Here is a 23,439-nt window from a genome sequence, read left to right as displayed (position 1 = left end):
GCTTTGGGCAGCTAACAGGCTGGATCTCTGGTTTCTACTTGTAACTCGCCGGGGTCCTCCCTGTGCGGCACACTCGTGACCCGCTGTGGAAGAGGGGGGTGGAAAGCAGAGGTGCCCACGGAAGGTCGGATCGGTCACTCCGCGATGACCACCAGCAGTCACACCCTCACCCAAGAGGCCTGCTTAGTTTGGTTACAGCTAAAGACAGAACAGAAAAGCAAGAGGCACTCGCTTTGAGTTTTAAAAGTTATGACCCACTGAAGTCTCAGGCAAAGGTAAGATGATTACACTGAAGAAAACTGGATTTGAGTCTCGACTGTGACACGTTCTGGGCACGGACTCTGGCTGTGCTCCTAACCCCTGAGAGCACAGAACAGCCCATCTCTGGGGGTCAGGAAGGCCACTGCTGCTCACTGGCCCTCCTGGCCGCCCCCGCCCGCTCCCGGCCCCAGGCTCTCTCACACAGCAGGCCGCACCTGCTCTACCCAACGCCCGAAACAGACCTACTCTGACGCAGACATGCACTGCACTGGCTTTCTCTAAACCCTTCTGTAGGTCAGAAAAATAAATTTAAACAGCTCGCAAAAATGGCTTTTCTGGCAACACCCCTCCCCCCCCCCCCCCCCCCCCCCCACACACACACACACAGCGGAGAGCCGTGGCCCACGTCAGGTCTCTGGACAAGGCCACTCATGGACAGGCTCCGGTCATCCTGCCTACGGCCAACAGGCAGGACACCCTACCGGGGGTGAAGCACCTGTCTGGCAGGCTCGGGAGGGGGCAAGGCAGGACTTCCATGGTCACAAACGTGGTTAACCACCAAGAGGGAGGTGGGTCACTGGTGGGCCCCCTGTCCTCATCCAGATCCTCCGGGGCCACTCTGTCAAGTGAGTGAGCTGCCTCCCACAAGCAGCAGGAAGTGCAGGCATTTAGGGAAGACTGGACTCCAAACAAAGTTCCCGACCAGATCCAGCTGGCCGCCCCATGCCCTGCCAGCGGCTGCCTGCCACCGGCACTTTAGCGGACGATTACCGCCAGTGCTCCGCAGGCTGAACCCTGGGATATGGACTGGGGACGGTCAGACCACCCCCACTGGCCCGTCCCGTTCACCTGAGCACTTTGCCGACTGCCTGAAGCACCATTTTGCAGCTGAGTCCAGTTTTGGGGGGCTGGCTGAGCAGAGCTCGGTCTGTGGGGAGACTGCTGTGGTCTCCAAGCATGATGGGGCAGTGCAGACACGGGGAGGGAAAGCAGGAGCCGCGGCACTGGCACGGGACAGCCGCGCCCTCCTTGCTCTCTCCTCCCTCTCTCCCTCCCTCCCTCCCTCCCTCCCGGAGACCAGCCAATGAGGACACGCAGGGAGAGAAAGGAGGACTCTGGCCTGGTAGAAAGGAACAGCTGCTCCTTTTACAGGCGAAGGCTGGCCAAGTCTGGTTAAGTGAGGGAGTGTCTCGATGGCCTTTTCAAAGTGGCGCCTTGCGGGCGCTGTGTGGGGCAAGGCCACTGCCGTGGGGAGGGGCACAGCCCTTGGGAGGACCCATCAGCGAGGCCCCAGGGTGGCACCACATGGCCCTTCAGACAGAGAGCAGGCAGAAGGTCTGCCCCATGTGCTCCTGGGGCCAACACACAGCCCCTGCCTGACCCCAGCCCAGCTGAGACAAGAAACCGGTGGAGGCATGGCTTGGGGCAGGGGTGGGGGTGGGCGGACAGGCTGACTGCACACCTGCAGAGCATGGGCATGAGCCTGTGGCGCACCGACACTCCTACAGCCTTGGAAAGATAAAGCTGGCTGGCTTCCAGGGCATCCAGGGCAGGCACTGAGCTCGCACTGGGCAGAGGCTGCTCCTGGAGGGCAGACCTGGATAGAAACATCCAGAACACCTTCCTAGGAGGGTGAAAGAAGCTGTGTGCCCAAGAACTTCTCTGTAGCTGTTGTATACGCAGGAGGCCACAAAGTACTGACAAATCAAACATCTGCTCAACCCTGGTTTCAGTTCCAACCACAGTGACAGTGACAGCCCTTCCCTGTGCCCACTGACAAGCCCCAGCCAGCACGGAGCACAGCCACAGGTCTGCCAGGCCCCTGCACCCATATGCCCAGGCTCAGCTCTGCCCTCCGCCCACCAAGGCCACATCCCACAAAGGGCCCTGCCGACCTTCTCATCTGTCCAAGTTCAACCCAGTGGCAACTCCAAAACCACCAAGAGGACAGCTCAGTGACAGCGAAAGGCAACCTCTGCCCGGGCACAGCTGAGGACACCGCCAGCAGAGCTCCAGTCACCTGTGAGGCAGGGCAAAAAAGGCCTCTCCTGCCCTGGCAGGATGGCATCCCCACTGCCACCCTGGGAGTCAGCATGACCTCAGGCACCACACTCATTTGCTGTCTGTCCAGGGTAGGGATGCCGACAGGATGACCACGCAGCCCCGGGCAGGTGAGGTGTGGAGCCCCCGCGAAGGGATGACACCACCTGCTCTGTCGGGGCCCCAGCAGGCTGGGCAGCTGAAACCAGCTCGTCTTTCTCTATTCCCTGCCCTATGTTAGAACTGGTCATTTCTCCAAGAAGCCTTGGTCCCTTCCAATGGAGAAAACAAAAACCCGAGATCTGGCTCTTGGGTGGTCCTTTCCTATCCTAGGTCCTCTCCGCTGACAGAGCAAAGTGTGTGTGCTCACCTGCACACGTCTGTGTGCGTATTATGCTACACACATGTTCATCCCGATGCCTCCAACTCTCATCTGTCACCCGTGCGTCACTCCAGCCTCCTCCCTGGCTTGTCTATAAGCCCCCCTCCAACAGTGAGACAACTCTGAGCAGCCACAAGGTTATGAATCACTCTGTCAAAACCACAGCAGAAGGAGCTCCGTGCTCTGAAGGCAGCAAAGGGAACAGCCCGGCATCCCTGTTGAAGGTGCAGGAAAGCTCCGGGGCGCTGGGGAGGCTCAGCTGGTTGAGCATCTGGCTCTTGGTTTCGGCTCAGGTCATGCTCTCACGGTTCGTGGGTTCGAGTCCCACATCAGCTCTACGCTGGCAGCATGGAGACTGCTTGGGATTCTCTCTCCCTGTCTCTGCCCCTGCCTGACTTGCATTGTCTGTCTCTCTCTCTCTCTCTGTAAGTAAGTAAGTAAGTAAGTAAGTAAGTAAGTAAGTAAGTAAATAAATAAATAAATAAATAAATGCAAATGGGAAAAGCTTCATGGTTGAGTCCAATGAAAACAAGAAAATAAGAGAGAATAAGAAGCCTCCTGATGACAACCAGAACACCCCAGAAACACACACGCACAAAACAGCTGAAAACCGTAACCCAACAAATTAGACAACCTCAGAAATAAAGTGACTCAAAAAAAGGTAAGATGAGAGAGGCAAAAGAACTCAGAATAAGAACCAGAAATCAGAGCTTCTGACATGCAGTGTAAACCAGAAGGAGCACAAAGCCAACAAGGCTGGAAGTGCAGGACGGGAAGTTTTTTAAATAAAAGACGAGTGAAGACACTCTCCCTTCCGTGGCAGCAGGGCTGGCCAGGTGCTGGGCTGGCCTCCTCGACGGCCACCAGCTACAAACTGGGTGAAATACACAAAGCAACTGGTTTCGGATGCTGGACAACATGCCATGCTGGCAGCTGGCAGCTCAGGACAGTGCCCCTGAGAGCAGGGGACCCACGGGTGAGCAGACATCAGTTACCTGCTGGAGGCTGGAGCGCGGAAAGGCTAAGCCCACGCAGGCCCCGCAGTCTTGGACGGAGGCAAGGCTTGAAGGTGGGGCTGTTGGACTGCTGGAATGTGCAGGGTAGGGTACCAGAGGGGCTGGGCTGCCCAGAGAAGGGACTCCAGACAGAAGGACAGAGCCAGGTAAGCCTCTGGCCAAGCACTCGGCTGAGGGCATGCGGGGCCTGGCAAAGAGCAGCTATGGGGAGCCGCAAGCCAAAGGGGTGTTCTGGAAGGCTGCAAGGGCAGAAAACAGGCATCCTGCTCCCAAGTAGAGACAGAGGATGCTCCAGTGAGGCTCCATGGGGCCTCCACCCAAAGCCATGCCAGGAGCAAGGTTAGAGTAGCCTCGGAAGGAGGTTTCTCTAGACCTGCCCTAATAAAGCTTCACCAAGCCTCAAAAGGCTCCTGTTGAGCCCACAGCACATGAACCGCATACTGGAATACGCACAGCATTCTTTAAGGAAGAACAACAAAACCCAGCTCTAATAACACTAGCCACCACAATGTCTAACACACACACACATACACGCAGAGACAGGTGAGGAAGTAAAAAATGTAACCCATAACCAGGAAAAAGAAGAGTCAACAGAAACAGACCCAGACACAACAAAGAGGCATCATACATTCAATGATTCGAGGATTTACAGGAAAGGATGGACATAATGAGCACAAATATTAGGACTCTAATATTATACATTTAAAAAAAGAACAAACAGAAATTTCTAGAACTGAAAAATAGAATATCTAGAATGAAATTTTATGGGGGGGGGGGGTGCCTGGGTGGCTCAGTTAAGCATCCTCTTGATTTCGGCTCAAGTTGTGATCTCATGGTCAGTTGTGAGATCAAGCCCTGCGTTGGGCTCTGCGCTGGCAGAATGGAGCTGCCTGGGATTCTCTCTCTCTCCTGCTCTCTCCACTCCTCCCCCACTCATGTTTATGCTCCCTCTCTCTCAAAAATAAAATAAAATAAAAAATCTTAAAAAACTTTTTTATGGGATAGACTTAACAACAAATTAAACAGTGGAAAAAAAAAGATTACGATAAAAATATAACTTATTAAAGTTTGTAGAATACAGGTAAAAAGCCAGGCTTAGGGAAAACTTATAAGTTTTAATAAGTTATAATATGTAAAGAGGTACATATTAAACCCAAAGCAAGTAGAAAGAAGGACATAACAATAATAGAAGTCTATGAAACAGAAAACAAGGAAAAAAAACCCCACAAAGGTAACTTTCAGAAGCTTAAGAAAATGGATCAATTCCTCAGCCAGACTGACCCAAAAAGGGGAGAGAGCGTGAGGGAGGGCGTGAGGGTGCAAACTGCCAGTGTTAGAGGTGAAATAGGTGTTGTTAAAGATCCCAGACACTGCGAGGACCAGGGACCGCAGTGAACAATTGTGTGCCAACAGAAATGAAACAGGCAAGTTCTTTACAAACACAAGTTACCCAAACTGACAGAAGAACAAATATAAGATTCGACTTTATGATTAAAAATTTGATTAAAAAATTCAAAAAACCTTTCTACAAGGAAATGCCAAAAGCAGATGGCTACGAGTGAATTCAACTAAATCCACAGAAGAAATAACACCATTCTTACACACACTTTCTCAGAAAATAGCTGAGGAAACACCTCCCAGCTAATTCAGCGAGGCCAAAATGGAAACATCACAAGAAAAATTACAGAGCAATATCCTCCTTGAACACAGATGCAAAACTCCCTAAGAAAATGTTAGCAAAATGAACCCAGCGATATGTAAAAGGAGTAACAGAGCATAACCAAGAGAGGTTCATCATCTAAGCTTAGCCGACATCTGAAAATCAATGTAATTCACCACATTAACAGATTAAAGGGGGGAAAAAGTGATCATCTCAATTACATGATCATTCTCACGTACAGGTAGAAACACTACACGGCAAAATGTTCACATAAACCCTCAGCAAACCAGGAACAGAAGGGGATGTTTTCAACTGGAAAAGGGCGCCTATGGAAATATCTAAATATGAAAATCAAATATCCAGCTGAAAAAGTCTAAATATCTTGCGGGTAAGATTGAGACCCAGGCAGCGATGTTCACTCAGTACTGCTACTCAGCACTGCGTGGATGGTCTCAGCTGGTGCAATGAGGCCAAACAAGAAATGAAAGGTATAGATATTAGCATGGAAAAGAACATCTTGCTTGGGAAATAAGATGGTTGTATATACACAAAGTTCTAGGAACCTGCAAAAAAAGTCTGCTACAGCTGAAAAATAAATTTAGCAACATCACACGATACAAGGTCAATATATAAAAATTCACTTTATTCCGATATACTAAGACCACACAAATGGAAAATGCAAGTTAGAAAACTGTTATTTACAACAGAATCTGTAAAGTTTAGAAACAGATTTAACTAAAGTGTACAGAGCCTCTTGCTACCAAGCACAAAGCGTTGCTGAGAAAAATTAAACACATAAACAAATGAGAGGGGCGCCTGGGTGGCGCAGTCGGTTAAGCGTCCGACTTCAGCCAGGTCACGATCTCGCGGTCCGTGAGTTCGAGCCCCGCGTCAGGCTCTGGGCTGATGGCTCGGAGCCTGGAGCCTGTTTCCGATTCTGTGTCTCCCTCTCTCTCTGCCCCTCCCCCGTTCATGCTCTGTCTCTCTCTGTCCCAAAAATAAATAAAAAAAAAAAAACAAATGAGAACATCTATCCTCAACCTAGATTAGAAGCCTCGATGCTGTTAGGATGTCAATTTTCCCACCTGAACACAGATTCAGCACAAGCCTATTACCATCCCAGCAGAATGTGTTTGTAGAAATTGACAGGGTGATTCTGAAACGTATATGGAAATGTAAAATGGCTTACAATAATGAAATCATTCTTGCAAGAAAAGGAGTCAAGTTGGGGGACTCACTAATTTCAAGACTTACTTTAAAGCCATAGTATTCAAGAAACTGTGTTACTAACAACATAAACAGATGTTAAAAAAAAGAATAAACATGGTCAATTGGACTTTAACAAAGATGTCAAGGCAATTGTATGGAAAAGGAAAGTCTTTTCAATAAACACTGCTGCAAAAAGTAAACAGCTATTAAAAAACAAAAACAAAAATCCTCAACCCCTACCTCACACCACAAACAACAGGCAACTCAGCACGAGCTGAAGAATGAAGTACGAAAGCAGAGTGACCACACTTCTAACAGAGAGCTCAGGAGGAGTTCTGTACCACAGTCAGAGCAGGCAAAAATGACTCAGGACACATGACGCATTAATGATAAAAGAAAAAGGTGATCACATTTCATCAAAATTTAATTACCCCCCCACCTCCCACCGCCAAACACACTCCTTCCACTCAAAACACCGTTAAGAACAGGCAAGCCACAGATTGGGAGAAAACATTCGCAAACGTGTATCTGGCAAAAGACTGCTATCCGGACCATACACAGCAGTGCTACAACTCAATAACAAGACAACCCAGGGCTTAAAAAGGGCAAAAGACCAGCACACTTAACAAAGGAAGCTGTCTGAGTAGCAAACACAAAAGAAAGTGCTCAGCATCACTGGTCAGTAGGGAAAGGCACGTTAGATCCATTCCCAACGAGATCCCACCAGGCTGGCTAAAATTAAACACACGAACACCACCAAGGGTCGATATGAAGGCAGAGCGACCAAAACTCTGATTCCCTGCTGGTGAGAACAGGACACAGCACAGCTCCTGGAGAAAACAGTCGGCAGTTCATCATAAAGTGAAATGTGTCATCTATGCTATGAACCGGTAAGTCCGTGCCTAAGTATTTATCCAAGAGAAACAAAACACACATCTACACAAAGGCACACAGAATGTTCACAGCGGCATTACTCGCAATAGCCAAACACCGGGTACAACCCCAAAGTCCATCAACAGGAGAACAGACTGATTATGGTAAATGCACATAATGAATACCACTCAGCAACCAAACACATCCACATGCTAAACCTCACAGGCATCACACTGGGAAAAAAATGCCAGGAAGAAAACACAGGTACCCTACAGTTCCATTTATGTGAAGTTCTAGAAACGGCGAAGTTAATCTTTGATGGAAATAAATCAGGATAGCGGTCGCGTCTTGGGAGGGGACGCAGCAGGGAAATGGTGAGAAGTGGCTGGGAAGCACAGGACGGAATCTTCTGGGTTTGAGGGTGTAACTGCAGGGGTATTCACATCTGCCAAGACTCACTTAACTGGACGCTTAAGACCTGTGCATGACACTGTCTATAATTGAGACACCAAATTTTAAAAACAACTAAAAATTTTTATAAAGGAAGACAGAAAAAGCATTTTAGTGAAAGCAGTGGGTAAACTTAAAAGAAAAAGGGCCTGGATCCACATAGTGAAGAGGCACATGTCAAACCAGAGCCACCCACACCAAGGTGTCATGGTCCCATCACCAGACTTACAACGTGGAAAGGCTCCTTCCACAGAAAGACCAGCTTACGTGCAGGGGAAACCGTATTTGCTTCAGACTCCAACAACAACGCTTTACGTCAGAAGGCCGTTGTTACAGACGGAATGTTGGTGTCGCCCCCAAATCCCTACACTGAGGCCCTACCTGCTGATGGGATGATGTCTGGACGTGCGGCCTCTGGGAGGTGATCAGGGGTAGATGAGATGGTGAGGGTGGGCTCCACGATGGGATTAGTGCCCTTAGAAGGAGAGAAAGACATCTCCTCCCCCAGCCTCCCGACGCCCAAATCACCCGGGACCTCGATGTCAGACTCCAGAAGCGTGAGACTAAAGGTCTGCTGTCTGAGCCGCCCGCCTGTGGTGTTCTGTTCCGGCTGCCGGAGCCAAGACAGCTACGGTGCGCTCAAAGATGCACAAGGTGAGAAAGCGTGAGCCAGAGACTTTATACCCATCCATCCAGTCTTTCAAGTGTGAGTTCTCAACCGGGGGCAATGCTGCCCTGCGGAGCACCTGGTAATATCTGAAGATGTGGGTAGAGGACAGGGCTGCGGCTCCACACCCCACAGCCAACAGGGCCGCCTCTCTGCCCCCCGAGAATCACCCAGCCACACACGTCAACAGTGTGGAGGTGGACGAACCTGGGTGAAGGCTCCAGACAAGCTGCAAACGAGCTCGCGCCCCACGGCACCCACGAGGCCTCTCTGCACTTAGGTCACTGCTTCTCAAGCGGCTCCCAGACCGGCATCAGCAGCATCACCCGGGAGCCTGCCCGAAATGCCAGTTCTCAGGCCCACGCAGCCCAACCAGCCTGGACACTCTGCCGTGAAGCCAGCACGTGGGTGTGAACATGCTCTCCGGGAGACTGGGACGCAAGCGAAGTGCTGACAAGGACGTCCGGGGGGCGGCCCTGTGAGCACCGAGGGTATTCTATCTTGAGAACCAACACTGAGCCAACAACTGAACAGCAGACATCACTCCAAATCACGGGGTATACGAGGAAGCGGAGTGGGCAGAAGCTTCTAGCTAATACGACGTTTCTCACTTCTCACGTGAGGGGACCCAAGGGCAACAGCCAAAAGATGATAGGATAGGACTGGAGGCTTTATAAAGTAACTGCTAGAAAAACATCAATATTTCTAAACAATCTTCTTTTTTACTGTGACAAAACACACCTTAAAAAGCACCATCTCCACCGACTCTTAAGCGTGCAGCTCAGGGGCACTAAGCACGTTCATACAGTTGTGCGGCCGTCCCCACCCCACCCCCCCGTCTCCAGAACTTTCCATCTTCCCAAACGGAAGCTCTGTCCCCGTGAAACACGGACCCCCGGCCCCTGCCCCAGCCCCGGCGCCCACCGTCCACTCTCTGTCTCCGGGAATCTGGAGACTCCAGGGGCCTCGTGTGAGGGGATCACACGTGAGCATCACGTCCCCCGGGTCCATCCACGTGGTGGCAGGTGTCAGAACGTCCCTCCTTGTCAGGACTGAGTGACAGTCCAGGGAGCGGACGGACTACGTCCATCCACTCGTCCGTCGGTGGACACGGGGTCGCTTCCGTGTTTCAGCTGCTGTGAACGTGGGTGTGCAAATACCCACTCGATTCCCTGCTCTCAGTTCTTTGGGTAAATACCTGGAAGAGGAACTAGGGGTCGCACGCTCGTTCCAGATGCAGTATTTGGAGGAACCGCCACGCTGTCCTCCGCGGCAGCTGCACCGGCTCACGTTCCCGCCGACAGGGCCCGAGGGTCCGTCCTCCGCTTCCTCGGCACACGTGTGGTCCCTGTTTTCTGTGTTCCTCTTGTTGGTGTGGTTGGCATGGGACGGGCACAAGGGTGTGGTATGGCGGAGAAAGGGCCTCGTGGTGTGGGGACACAGGTGGAGGTGAGGTCCTGAGCCTGGACCTGAAGTAGCCGTAAGAACTCGTGTGCTCCACACTCACGCTTTTCCTGCCTCTGTCCACTGAAAAGGCCAAGAAAACGTAACTGGCTCAGAAGCGGAAAGCACACCCGATGTCCAGACCGTGGCCTCTGCACGTGCGTGCCCCTGCAGTGGCCAGGTGGGCTCCTGCACACGGACTCCAGGGCTGCACCTTTCTGTCATGGCAACGGGCTGCAGCTGAGGTTGGTAGGGTCACTGTCACTGTGACTGTGGACGAGCCTGAAGAGATTCCCTGGCCAAGGATGGGGCAATTTAAGTGTACAGGACGACAGCCCAATGGTCTGAAACGCAGAAGTGTTTAAACCTTTATCTAACGATACTTTTTACGAAAACACCTGGTCGTTTACCTTCGGAAATGGCAAAAACACAAATCTGCATGTTGAAAGACAGTCAATAAAAGGAAGGATTGAGTATTTATCCTGCTTCTCAAGCTGCCCAGTTAGTTGAAGAGGAGAAGGTTTTCTTTACAGAAGTATCCATCTAACCGGCCAGGAAGGATGCAGAGAGACAGCCTTTGTGCAACGCCTAACAAAGCAGCGATTCTGGGCGGCCGGTGGTCACGAGGGCCACACACCAGTCACAACAGCCAGAGTGCAAGCCTCCTGCTGGAAGCTCACCACCACTGACAGCGAGTCTGGCCCCCACATAAGAAGAACACGACCCAACTAGTGTCTCAGGAGAGCCGACAGCTTACGGGACACACAGAGGAACACGCCAGACTGGACCACAAGGACGGCTGGGTGACACCACGGGAGAAGCTGCCTGGTTTCATCAGCGTGACCGCAGGGGGAAGAAGAAGGAGCAGTGCCTGTGGGCTGAGGACTCGCTGAATAAAGTCTGTGGCCTGGTGAACAGCACTGTGCCAACGTCACCCCCTTACACCCCAGTTGTGTGCAATGTCACCACTCGGGGCTGGCTGAAGTGGACACTGGATTCTCTGTGATGTTTTTGCAATTTTTTGTGAGTCTTCATTTCGAGATATAAAGTTAAAAAAGAGAAAGTTATAAAGCCTGTCAACCAACCACGATGCATGGACTTTCTTTGAATCCAAACACTAAAAAAAACAGTTGTAAGAAACTGGAGAAAACATGAACACAGACCGGATGTTTGATGCTACTACGGATTGCTGCTCTGACATGGTAACGAAATGTCCTCTGTGCAAGGAAGAGTGGCCCTACCCTTTGTGCGCACACGAAGACATTTACAGACCAAATGTCACGACGTCCAGAATTTGTTTCAGAACAGCTTGGGCAATGGGGTGAAGAAAAGAGAACGGCAAGATTAGGGTCACACTGGATGTAGGTTCAGAAAAGGAGCTTCGGACTCACGTGCCCGCTGAAGCCTCACCCTTAACGACACACTCCTATAAAATCCGGCCATGAATCTGGCCCCCAGCCGAGAGACGGGCCTCCCCGTGAACACCTGGTGGCAGCTCCCCTCTTTCAGTGCACTGAGGCTCCCTCGGAATGGCCAGCATGGCCCAGGCGTGGTCATGCCTGGTCAAGCCCCAGGCAGCAGGGCGTTATAACACGACACACACTGACGTTATTCATGGCCCGCGTGCGTGTAAACTGGCACTCTGAGAAGTCAGGTCCACGGTGACGTCCCCGGAAAAACCAACGGCAGCAGCCCACTTCGTCAGGTGGGGAGCAGGGCGGACCGGGGGCACACAGGCGCGTGGCAGGGGTGAGGGCGTTCACCGGGCTCTTCCGGGCATGGTCCACACTCAGCCAGGGGCACCATCAGCTTCCACAACAAATGGAAGTGAGAACCGTGCGGGGCGCATGCGTACTTGGAAAGCAAAGTCTGAGCGCAGCTAGTGGTGACTGGTGTGCCTCCTCCGGAACCGCCAGGCAAGGAGGGAGACGGCGCTCTGCTGCCGAGACCATGGCCCATTTCCTCACACCCAGGCCCACCTCCGCTCGGCCCGGGTGGGGATGTGCACTCCTCCCAAGCTGCCCCTCTAACCTGCATGGGCGGCAGCTCAAGTCTTGCTCTTCTCGTGTGCAGCCAGGAGCTTCTGGAAACCCACCGTTCCCGACTTGCTCAGGGGCTCTGTGGGTGGTCCTGTGCCGGGGGGCGGGTGGGACCCCGGCTGCCCTGCCTGGCCCAGTGGTCACGGGGTGGCTGGCCGGGATGTGGCTGCAAACTCAGCAGGACCAGTCAGGAGCAGCTGGCATGCACCCCTAAACACACTGCACCGGGCTTGCCACGGAAGGAGCGGACGAAAACGTAAGGCCAAGGGCTGCCTTTCTCTGCCATCAAACGGCCCGTCGCTTTCATACGCTGAAGAAAGCAAGTCTGGGGAGATAAAAGTGATTTCAGACCTCACTCAGTTTTGCTACGTGTGCGCAGACTGAACTTCACAGGCACGTGAGGAGGGAGACGGCGTTACAGAGCAACCATGGGTGGCCGGTCTGAGCACGACCTCTAACCCGGAATGTCCTCAAAACAAAACTTCCAGTTGGGGCGTCCACTCTGGTCAAGGTGGGGTAACGGGGACCGGATTCTACCTACTGCTTCAAACAACAGGACACTGGATAAAGTATGTGACAGCTTTCAAGATCCTGGACACCAGACAACACGGCACAGTGACCCCGGGACGGGAGCAGACAAGGTAAGTCTGCATGCAGGGAGGGGCCCAGCAGACCCTGGGTTGAGGAGTCTCCACCGGGGGCTGGGGGCAGGGGACCCACAAGGACAGCGCTGCACAGATCTGCCGAGGGCCCCGCTGGCCGGGATGGGTGGGCGAGGGAACGAACTACTGAGGGTGGGGCGAGCCACCTGGGAAGGTTACAGGGACCATCCTTGGGGCTCATGCAGGGAAAAGGGGCACCCTGGCCAGAGTGGAGAAACGACTCACGGCATCAGATGCCATACTCGAGGACTTCGGCATCAGCGGGAGGAGAATCGGCTCCACGTGAGACCCTGCCAGAATCCCAGCAAACAAAGAACATACACAAGAACTAAAAAGGTTCAATCATTTCCCAACAGAGTCCAAGAAACACAGCTCAAGAACAGCTAGAAACATACAAAGACATCCAGCACCAAAAAAGGCAGAGCGCATGTCGTCTTGTGTCCAGTTGGAAGCCTTCAAGGAAGGAGGAAAATGCAAGTCATTGTTAAGAGTCAAATGACTGATGGAAAAGGACCCCGAAATGGCCAGATGACAGAATGAGAAAACGTTAGAAGGTTGTCACAACGGAGTCCCGCCTGCTGCAGAAGCTGGAGGAAACACTGAGCACGTCACGGAGAGACAGGGAAGGTTTCTTTTAAGATGCCAATTGAATTTCTGGACACAGAAAGGATAACACGGGCGATGACAAGTACTCTGGGTAGGATTAGCGGCCAACCGAACACGGCCAGAGCAAAGAAGCAAAGATGCATGAACTTGAAGCTGCGACCACGGAGGCCATCCGAAATGAAACATGGGAAACAGACGATGACTCGAGGAGCGGGCCTCCTGCGAGCCCACGCCCCCCCTCCCCCCCAGGCAGCTGCTTGCGGACCCCTCTTAAAACACGTGTCTGACTAAGGGCTTGCATCCAGAACGCTTAATCGCCCCCTATGACTCAACAAGAACACAGACTCCGTAGAAAACGGGCAAAAGGTCTGAACAGTCGGCACTGAGAAGACCTGGAGGTCATGAGGTCATGAGGAAGCGCGGACCGCAACCGCGGGACCCCGCCTCCCTCCCTCACAAGGGCTCTCTGACCGACACTGCCGGCACCCAGTGCCGATGACGGGCTCGCTCTGGGGCTGTCACGCGCGGCTGGCACAAAGACAAGTGGCGTGGTGGCTGCAGAACACGGTCCGACAGTTTCTAAAGATGTTGAACGCACGTGTGTCGTACGACCCAGGTGACCCACCGAAGGGAACGCGCGTGTCTGTACAAAGAGCTGCACGCGTGTCCAGAGCAGCTGCATCCGTGTCGGCCGACATGTGAAAACAGCCCCCGTGGCCGCCAGCGGGAAAGCGGACCACTAAGCTGGGGCCGGTCGGCACCACGGAGCCCCGCCCGACTGCAGACAGGAGACACCGGGCGCACGCGGCGTGTGGGGGCCTCACACTCTGCTGTCAGACTCCCTCCAGTAAACCGCCAGACTATTTCACTAACCCGTGACGACAGAGGCGTGCCAGCGGTCACCTGGGAGGGAGTGGGAGAGAAGTCACGTGGTGCCTTTTGGAGGTGACGGGTGGGCTCACTTCCCTGACTGGGGAGAGGGCTCCGAGGCTCGCGCACGCGCATGCTGACACCCGCAGGACCGGCCTCTCAACAGGCGCGGCGTGTGTCGAGAACCGCTTCCGGCTTCCGTGGCGCGTCCTTGCTCCGCCCGTCCCGAGGTCGCCTTAAGTTCCCCCTTCCAGCACGGCCCCTCCGGCATCCTCCCAGCCCCCACCCACACCCGTCCACCAGCGTGACATCGAGGCTCTATCTACCGTCGGCGGGTCCACCCTGGCTGAAGCCCCCCGTCGCTCTCACTGCGGGACCGTGGTGGTTGACAAGTCTCCCTCCTCCCACCTGTGCCCGCCCTCAGTCCGCTCCCCTGTCCCGGGATGCTGCTGCCTGCGTGCTCACTCACCGGCACGTCCCGAAGCACCGTGTCGCCCCAGGAAAGGGCTGCTGAGGCAGAAGGGCGTCCGCGGGCCACGGCGCCTGCCCAGGGTTGGGTTTCTCAGGAGAAAAATGCACTGTCCATCTAAAGTAAGCGGACTCCAGCTGAAGGCAGCAGCAGGCCCAGGGCCGGGCGGTGTAAGTGCCCGTGTCTCCTGCTGTGGGTCAAGCACCGTGACGCGGACCCAGCCCCCCACCCCTGCATCCAGCCGGCAAACAGCTGCTCCCGCCTCTTCCAGGTGCTGTGCCAGGAGCCTGCCTCCTCCTCTCCCACCTCCTGCATGTTACTTCTGACCCCAGTGCCTTACAGGACTGGAGCGACAGGGCCCTGGCACCCCAAGTGCCCACCACACTGAGCCAACATCATCCCAGTGTCTCCCGCCACAGCAGCCGGACCCCAGCCAGGCACCTGCGCACGCTTACTGCCCAGGGCCGGACAGAGCCGGACAGAACAGTGACTCTGTCTACGAGCATGGCAGACGCCAGGAGGGAGTGAGGGTGCTGGGCGGGTGCCACTCCCCCGACAACACACAGCTATGGACGGAGCACCCATCCGGCCGGGCTGCACAGAACTGCGTTGTGACTCTACCCCACCCCCACCCCCGAGAACCGCCAGCTCAGGGGGCCAGGCTGTGTGCCACTTCCTCGGCGGTACACTCTGTACTTGGAGCGCACCTGGCACACTGAGGGCACAAAAAGAGCATGTGTTGACAGGTGCGTAGGCCAGCCAGGAGTTAAACGAGGAAGAGAGGACGGAAAAACGTCTTTCTGTGCGGTCATTCTGGAGAAGCCCCGCGCGCCATCACGGCTCTGCCGTCTGGCCGCGGAAAACCCCAATCCCCGCCCCCCTGGCACACAGACACGTGCACACACGTTCCGCCTGCCACCAAGCTGAGGCCCCGCAGGCCACCACGGACACCGGTCCTCCACTGGACTGCCACAGGGAGAAGGCCTGACACCCAGCCCTGGGAGAGTCCAGGGGTAAGCGGCGGCCACCGGGGGCTCCGTGGATCCCTTAAACTGCAGAGTGACCTGGACAGGAAAGCATGTGCGCTCCTTGCCAATGTGGGGAAGATGGCTTCACCCTTCACCCCCAACTGACCCGCTGGCTCCTGGGGGCATCTGACTTTGAAAAGTGAACACCGGTAATCCTGCCCTCCTGGCACTCTCTCCGGAAGCCAACACCTATCACGGGCGGCGGACACGTGGCCAGGCCGAGGGCGCCCTGAGTGCCGAGCAGAGCGTGACGGCACGGTGGCCTTGGGCTTGCTGGGGTCCCCCCGACTCCCCCACACCCGCTATGCAGCCTCAGGCAGAGTGTTGCTCCGGAGAACGGGACCGCCTCTGCAGGGAGCCTGCGCCAGGAGCGTGCGTGGCTTACAGGTGGCGTGTGTGTGTTGTGAAAGAGAGAGGCGCTCTGCCCACACTCACAGGCTCTGCACATCCCTGCCCTTCACTCGACGCTCTGGGTGGGACAGGGAGCGAGCTCACCCAGCCCTGAGCACACACGAGCGTCCGACCCCGACAGGCTGTGAGGGAGGGTCCAGACGGGTGAGGCCCGAGGGATGAGGAAAAGAAGGGTCTGTGCAGGGAACAGCATACGCAGACCCCTGGGAAGGAGAGCTCCAGCCACCAGGAGAGCCGTGCAGGGTGGCTAAAGAGACAGGGCAGCGGGGCTGAGATCTGGACTGTGCCTGAGGCGTGTGGGAACCCCTGAAGGATCTGAGTGGGAGAGCGGTGATCAGAAGGCCTAACTTGTGTGGAGAAGGCGGGACGGCCAGTCTGGGCTGGAGTGGCACGGCTGGGCCGGGGTCATGGCGCCAGGACGAGAGAGGCAGAGGCTAACAGGGCTGCACCCGGCTGCCACAGAGTCGCCCAGACGTCCCGGATGAGCACCTGTGCTGGCACCGCCACCGCAGGTGACATCTGCTCATCACTGTGCAGAGGCATCAAACCCTCGCCTTGGCCCAATGACCCTGACAGGAGCCCCGTCCCAAAGCTCCCCCGGACGCCGGCCAGCTGGGCAAGGTCCCCAAGCATGAGGGTGCTCGCAGCCAGCAGGGCCTGGGCACGGCCCAAAGGCGGGCGAGCCTCGCACCACAGTGCAGGACCCGTCTCCGACCACAGGTGCCCCGCGTACCTCCTCATACACAGATGATCGCACGGCTGGCTCGAACTCCCAGCCAGGCTGTGGGGCACGGAGCACACCAGAGCCGCCTCCCCACCGTCCCGCCGCTCTCTGCACCCAGGGGGAGGAGGCAGTGTCTGACGGGCCTGGCCGGCGAGGACCTGGCCAGCATGTAGGAGCCGTTCCTCATAAGCCTCGTGCCTGGAGGGAGCATTTTCTGGAAGAACCCAGAATAGCTGCTGCCGACTTCAGCTCCACAAGAAGGAAGCACCTGCTTACCAGACCTTTTGGACAGGAGGTTCTCCCTCCTTCCTGGTTATCCAAGAACCTTGTAGGAAAGGAGGCGCCTCCCAGGCAGAGACAGGGGCTGGGTATTTCAGAAAACGTTTCTGCCTTGGACTTTGGTTCTATGCCCCCCCAGGAGCCTCTGAGCAGGCAGATCCCAATGTCAAGGGCTGGAGGCATATAGACCAGGGCACAGAAAGGGGCTTGTGAGAAGGTAAACGGTGGGGGCTCATCCCCAGCGTCTCCTGGAGCACCAACTGGCCTAGGCCTGCCGGAAGGAGGGAGCAGAGTTCTGAGAAGAATTGGCCCCTGAGAGCAGCCCCTCTCACGTCCTCTCTGACATCCTCTTCTGGTGCTCCAGACCTGTGACCCTGCCTGCCTTATTGGTACAGAAGGCATGACACGAAGGTCTGTTCAGGGCACACTGGCACCCTCTTTCAGAAGAAAACACAGAACCTTTATAGCACTGAAGAGAAGCTGGAGAGCCCCCAAACACCCACAGAGGCCTGGCAGGCAGGAGACGGAATCAGTATTTTCTAATCTATGACAGCTGGCGCGATGCCGGCTCCCAGAAGGAGCATCTCCACGCCAAAGCCCTACGGGCAGTGCCCCATGGGCATGACCTCAACGCGTCCTCCTGGCCCAGCGAGGCGACCAGATACTTCCATATCCATTTTACACCCAGGAAAACCAGCAATGAAGAAGATCCACACAAACCCTTTCATTACATCACACACGGCGGATTCCGCGTGCCACGTGCAAACTTCCAATCGAGAGGGCAAAGAAAGCTTTCCAGCAGCTCATCCACCCTCATCTATTGCTTTTCTCTACGTAAGACAAGCGTCTGGACTGGCCAGGCTGCACACGGACTCCTCCAGGAGCCACACGCCGCAAAGCAGAGAGTGCGTATCTATCTGCGTATTGTGTGCATGGGTGTGTGTGTTTGCGACTATGTGTATGTGTGTGTGTGCATGATTATATGTGGGGTGTGTATGTGTATTTGTGTGTTTATGTGGATGTGAGTTGTGTGTGTGTGAGCTGTATGTATGCACGTATGAGTTGTGTGTGTACACGTACATGAGTACATGTGTGTGCACGCACATGACCTCCAGGCAGCTGTGCTCCTTTCTTCCTAAGGCTCTCCCCCCGCCCACCCCAGCCCGTGACCCCCGACGCTGCTGGGCCGTGCTGGCCCCTGACCACGCCGAGTGCAGGAGCTCGGGCCCGAGCACAGGGGGCTGCTGTGCTCCTGCTCTCCCTCAATTCTCTCTCCCAACTGTTCACGTGCCGCTCCCTCACCAGTTCCCAGAGATGCCCCCCCATCCATGGTCGACCCCCCCGTTCCCTCACTCTCTGCTAGCGCACAGCACCCGGCACGCGGCTTGTTATGTCCCCCGTTGCCACGCCAGGGATTAGTGTCAGGCGTGCAGGGCATCGCCAGACCTGTTAACGGCCGTGTCCCTCACTCAGAACGCGTTGAGGGCCCGCGCACTTGCTGACTTCTCACACGAACTGTTTCATCGACTGTGCCCTCACCTCGGCACCTTCCCAGGGAGCTCTTAACGCAACTTTCAGAGTTCAATGACCTGCCACTGGCGCTAGGACACGCTCCTGACAGCCTTCCAGCTGAGGTGAAGGGTCACTACCACGCTAACTTCATCCAACCTTCGTCTGCTCTCCTGGCACTTCTGTCAAACTGGCACGAGAAGCAACCAAATTTTCAGGACGCTGGATGAGCTCCAATGTCCGGGCAGACAAGGGACCTGGTGAGCAGGTTCCTGGCTGGAAGGCAGCACCGCCACGCAACAGCTAAAGTGTTTCCACCAGTGATTATCCAGGTCCCCAGAGGGTGCAAAGAACACTTTCGGACCACAGATCCATAAAGCCCAAAGGCACGGCCAGCGAGAGCCGGACATTCCGAGTTTCCAGGGATGTGGGCGCACAGTGGTGTCAGAACTCCTCTCTCCTCGCTTCCCAGCTTTGCGGCTTGCACACCTGCTGGCCCCAGGAAAGCACACAGAGACAGGTGCTCACGCCCAACCTGGCACCCTGCCCGCCTGACCCTGGCCCCCCAGGAGCTCGCGTGATACACAGAAAGGGGGGGCCTGCACCGGACTGGAAATTCTTCTAGGAAACAGCAGGAGCAAGACCTCAGTGTGGTACATAAACACGCCATCTGCCGAGGGCATGGCCCGTAGAACATGACGACGGATGAGCGGCACATCATCAAAAGGAAAGAGGGGTGCGTCTCAGAAAAGACAAGCCACAGACTGGAAGAGATATTTGCAAGTCACATAGTGACACAGGGCTTCCATCCACAACAGATGAAGCACTCTCAAAACTCAACAATAATAAGACAATAAAAAGTGGGCAAGAGCTTTGAAAAGATGTGTCCCCAAAGGAGGAAAGGAGGGCTACAAAGCTGTGAGCAGCCGCTCAGCATCAGTCGGCAGGGAAACCACAAGTCAGCACCCCACCCCCCCAGGCTGGTGGGGTCCATGGTGACGACAAGGGCTGAAGAGGACACGGAGAAACCGAGAGCTGCTGGCGGAAAAGGAAGGGGTTGGTGCTTCACGAGAAAGCCGTCCTCTGAGGTCACGCGTGCACCTCCCGTGCGACCCAGAGTGTACCGCGTCTGCAGGAGAGACCAAGACGGGGCCGGGACGGTGCGCGGCAGCACTGCTCACAACCGCCAGCCCCCGGAAGCGACCCGAATGCCCAACCACGGCAGGAGGTTAAGCAAACAGTCTCACGCACGGAAGCCCGTGCATCTGTGCTCTCCCCATACGGGACGTCGTGATGAACTGTTTACTTAAGATGCAGAAACACAAAGATGACACGTGTTTGGGACACCTTGTCTGTACACCGGGCGGTGGCTACAGCATGTTCACCGGCCTTCTCCGTCCCTTTCTGCAAGACGACCACACAGGACGAGTGGCATCGCCCACGCTGTCGAAGATGAAAGGAAGGAAGGGAAGGTCCCACCCACCCAGCTACCCGGGAGACATGGAGAGAAGCCACCAGCCCACAGCATCTGCTCCGTCCCCTATGGCTCCTCAGCCCCATCCCCCAGCGACCCCCACCCCCCTCCAGGCCACATTCAGGGGCCCAGCACCCCAAAAGAGCACGCATGGCCAGCTAGAGCCAATGCATCAGGCCTGTCCCCTGGAATGTAAAGAAACCTTCTGTTGCAGTGAGGTTGCCACTTTAGTGGAAACATCCTGGGAGGGACCTGAGGGATGCCACTTCTGTTATTTGGGACAGCCAATGCCGCAGCGGTCACCACTCACATGGGGTCAGAGAGAGAGAGAGAGAGAGAGAGAGAGAGAGAGAGAATGCTAGAGTCATCCCACGACTAAAACCAGGCTGGAGCCGAGCAGAGAGCACGCAGGGAACCCTCAGCAGCAGCAGGAGTCAGAGGACAGAGACGAGAGAGGAGGTGAGGTTTGGGCGGGGAGGTGGCAGCTGACTTTGGTGCAGGTTTTCTGTGGTGAGAGCCACTGGAGTGGGGGCTGACACAGTCCCCTATGGCCAGAGGTCCCCACTCCACTCTGTCTAGGGCACAGAGGAGAGAGGCACAATCCCGTCCACAGTGGGCAGGTGCCCCTGCACACAAGCGGCCAGGACCTGCAATCCCGTCCACAGTGGGCAGGCGCCCCTGCACACAAGTGGCCAGGACCTGTGACGTGGCTCTGCATGCACCAGCCCAAGAGGCCCAAACTTGGCGCACCCTGAACTAGGTGGAAAGAGCCTTCATATGCTTCCCTGAGACCCTGCTGGGCCAACAGCCTTGTACACACAAGAGGGGAAGGACACAAAAGAACAAGTCACTAGAACCTCTGAGTTCTGGGGCTCGGCGCCCCCACCCCATTCCCCTTGCCTGTGCCACCAGGGGTGGCACCTGCGTGCAAGCCCAGTGCTGGCAGACCCCTCAGAACACTGCGATTGCCCTCCAGGTGTCTGGACGTCATTCTACAGAGGTCGACACCGAGGCAGGCAGGGAGAGCAGCCCAGATACGATACTGGAAGTCTGCTCCAGAGTCTTTGTTCTTAAACACCCCACCCCCCAAGAGGGGACGGGCACCTCTAGAAAGGAAAGCAACTTGTTTCCATGCTGGTCCAGAGCTCAGCTGTCCTGAGCAGAAAGCAGGCCCCGGGCAGCCTGGCCACAAGCAGCCATGCAGCGGACTCAGGAGGCAAGTCGGCTCCAACTTCCCAGGGCGAGCATCTCTGCTTCTCTCACCGCCCTGGCAGCAGAGGCAGGAACCAGAGAGAGAAAGAGAGCCCCAAACCCACCCCTGCACCACCACGTCACGCCAAACACACCATACCGTCTCCTTTGCACCCTGGCCCAGGGAAAGCAGGAGCAGTGACAGCCCGGCCCCCTTCCGAGGCTCACCCTGGTACTAGCCTCCGAGTGGGGGCCAAGTCTGCTATGACAAGGCAAGAATGTAGACGCGGGGGTTGGAGGAGAGCTAGGGCTGGGCCCGGGTCCGCGACGAAGCGGGGCCCACCCTGCATTCCTCACACACTTGCCCAGCACCTCTGTGAACCAGGCCGAGGCGGTCAGGGGAGAACCCCTAGGTGGCGGGCGAGGAAGGCCTGCAGGGATGAGGCGGGCGGTCAAGTGCCTTCCTGGAACCCAGTACCAGAGAAGCCATGGGTCCCAGGGAGCAGGTCTGAGGTCAGGCTGAAAGAGCCGCCTCGATGGGAGAGGAGGCAGGCTGTATGCCACACAGGGCCGGGCGCCAGGATATTAGCACACATGCAGAAAGCAGAGAAATGCACCACCACGCCACCAAAATCGTTCCGTTCCAACTTCAAGTCAAGCCAAACTCCAAACAATGGAAGTGGCTGTTGAAGCCTGCCTAGTCATCCCGCCTGGCCCCCGGCCACCGCTGACCACAGAGGGCAGGGGCGTCCAGGCCGCACGGCAGCCCCCTCTGGCCAGTCTTCCCTCCTGACCCCCACACTGGCATCGGCCAAGACAAGTGCCCACTGGCCTGGGCAGAAGCAAGGCGGCCTGCTCGTGGCAGGCTGGCTGAGACTCACGGACTCCACAGCACCCCTTTGTTTAGTGCAGCAAAGCCCATGTGCCCCAGCCCTCCCTTGCCCATCTCGGGGCCCAGGTGAGTGCCAGCCGTGGCAGTTACAAACAAGGGGCGGGTGCACCGGCGCTAACTCCTCCGGGCGAGGTCGTGGTCAGGAAGGCCAGTCTGCTCAAGGCAGGGGACGGGTGACCGCCTCTCTTCACCCCCCCCCCCCGCCCCCGCCAGGCTTCAGAAGCCCAGCAGGCAAGGAGCCCACAATGCCTAATAGGGCGATGTGGGTCCTGCCAAGCTGCCCCGCCCTCCCCACTGGTATAAAAGCCTAGGCTGCAAAATTTAGCCCAGACTCAGACCAGGAAGGAGGGGAGCACAGCCCAGTGAGACGCCGCCTGTGCCCAGCCCCTCCCAGTGCCCTTACTTCCTGTATGACCCCACCACGGGCAGATACTTCAGCACAAACACTGGCGAGCTTTCTTTTTCCCCCCAAAACACTGAACTCGAAGCAAGAAACAGCCTTTCATTAGAAAAATGCCAAAGGGAAATAGATGAACGTCTCTATGTCATGGAAGGGTGGAGGGAAGCTTCCAGAGAAGGCTGTACTCCCGAGAGAGGCATAGATCAGGGAGCCCAAGGGGGGTGGAGACAACCTGTCCCCCATAGCACCCCCCCGGTTGCTTGCCCCTGTTAGTCCGCTCAGCCACGGGACCAGGCTGTCCCTCGCAGCCCCGCGCAATACAGCCCAGGAGCATCGCAGGTCTGGGGAGGGTGCGGGGTGCCAGGAAGCACCGCGCTGGCCCAGCAACTCCATGCACCAAAGCCAGGAGCACCCGAGTTACCCTGTTAAAAAGGGCAGAAGGGTCAGAAACCCCCAGAACTCCATCCTCATGAGAGCTCTGCCAGCAGCAGGCCTGTGGCTGGGCACCGTCCACTTCGTGCCGTGGCTGTGGGGCCCCGGGGAGCCGGTCCCTGGTTGCAGCATTAAGGGAAGGCTGAGGCCGTGCTGGCAGAAGGGTCCCGGGTCCCCTCCCCCACACGCTGCTCCCCCACAGCACATTCCCCTCTAATTGAAAGTGCTGTTTTCTTCTCTGACATGAGGAGGAGGGCAGCAGGTATGGGAGTTCAGCAGTGTGAAGAAGCCAGAATCTGACATGCCGAGGCCCATACTTCAGATTCCTCGGGGGGAGGCCCAGAGAAGCCGCGGGGAGCAGACACTCAGCACAGCACTCTGGCCTGGGGACAGAGGGTCCAGACAGGAACCTGGCCTCCCACCCTGATGCCTCCCGGGCACGGAAACTGCTC

General features: G+C 56.1%; 1 protein-coding gene across 5 annotated transcripts in view; it reads right to left on the bottom strand.

Moving 5' to 3' along the window:
• MOB2 (MOB kinase activator 2) overlaps positions 1–23,439 on the bottom strand; it is a 75,109-nt gene that overhangs the window by 15,169 nt on the left and 36,501 nt on the right. The window contains exon 1 of one of the 5 annotated variants that reach the window (XM_042907069.1): positions 1,724–1,887. The exons of 3 other annotated variants lie outside the window; for them this stretch is intronic. In XM_042907069.1, coding sequence (XP_042763003.1) covers positions 1,724–1,872 — 149 coding nt within the window. In that variant the 5' untranslated portion in view covers positions 1,873–1,887. Of the gene's footprint in view, positions 1–1,110; positions 1,255–1,723; positions 1,888–23,439 lie in introns of those variants that run through there. One more of the 5 variants, XM_042907070.1, reaches the window with a different exon arrangement.

Source organism: Panthera leo, chromosome D1 (genome assembly GCF_018350215.1).
Source record: "Panthera leo isolate Ple1 chromosome D1, P.leo_Ple1_pat1.1, whole genome shotgun sequence".
Lineage (NCBI taxonomy): Eukaryota > Metazoa > Chordata > Mammalia > Carnivora > Felidae > Panthera > Panthera leo.
The sequence above is the reverse complement of the archived record's forward strand: the minus strand, read 5'-3'. Positions and strand labels throughout refer to the sequence as shown.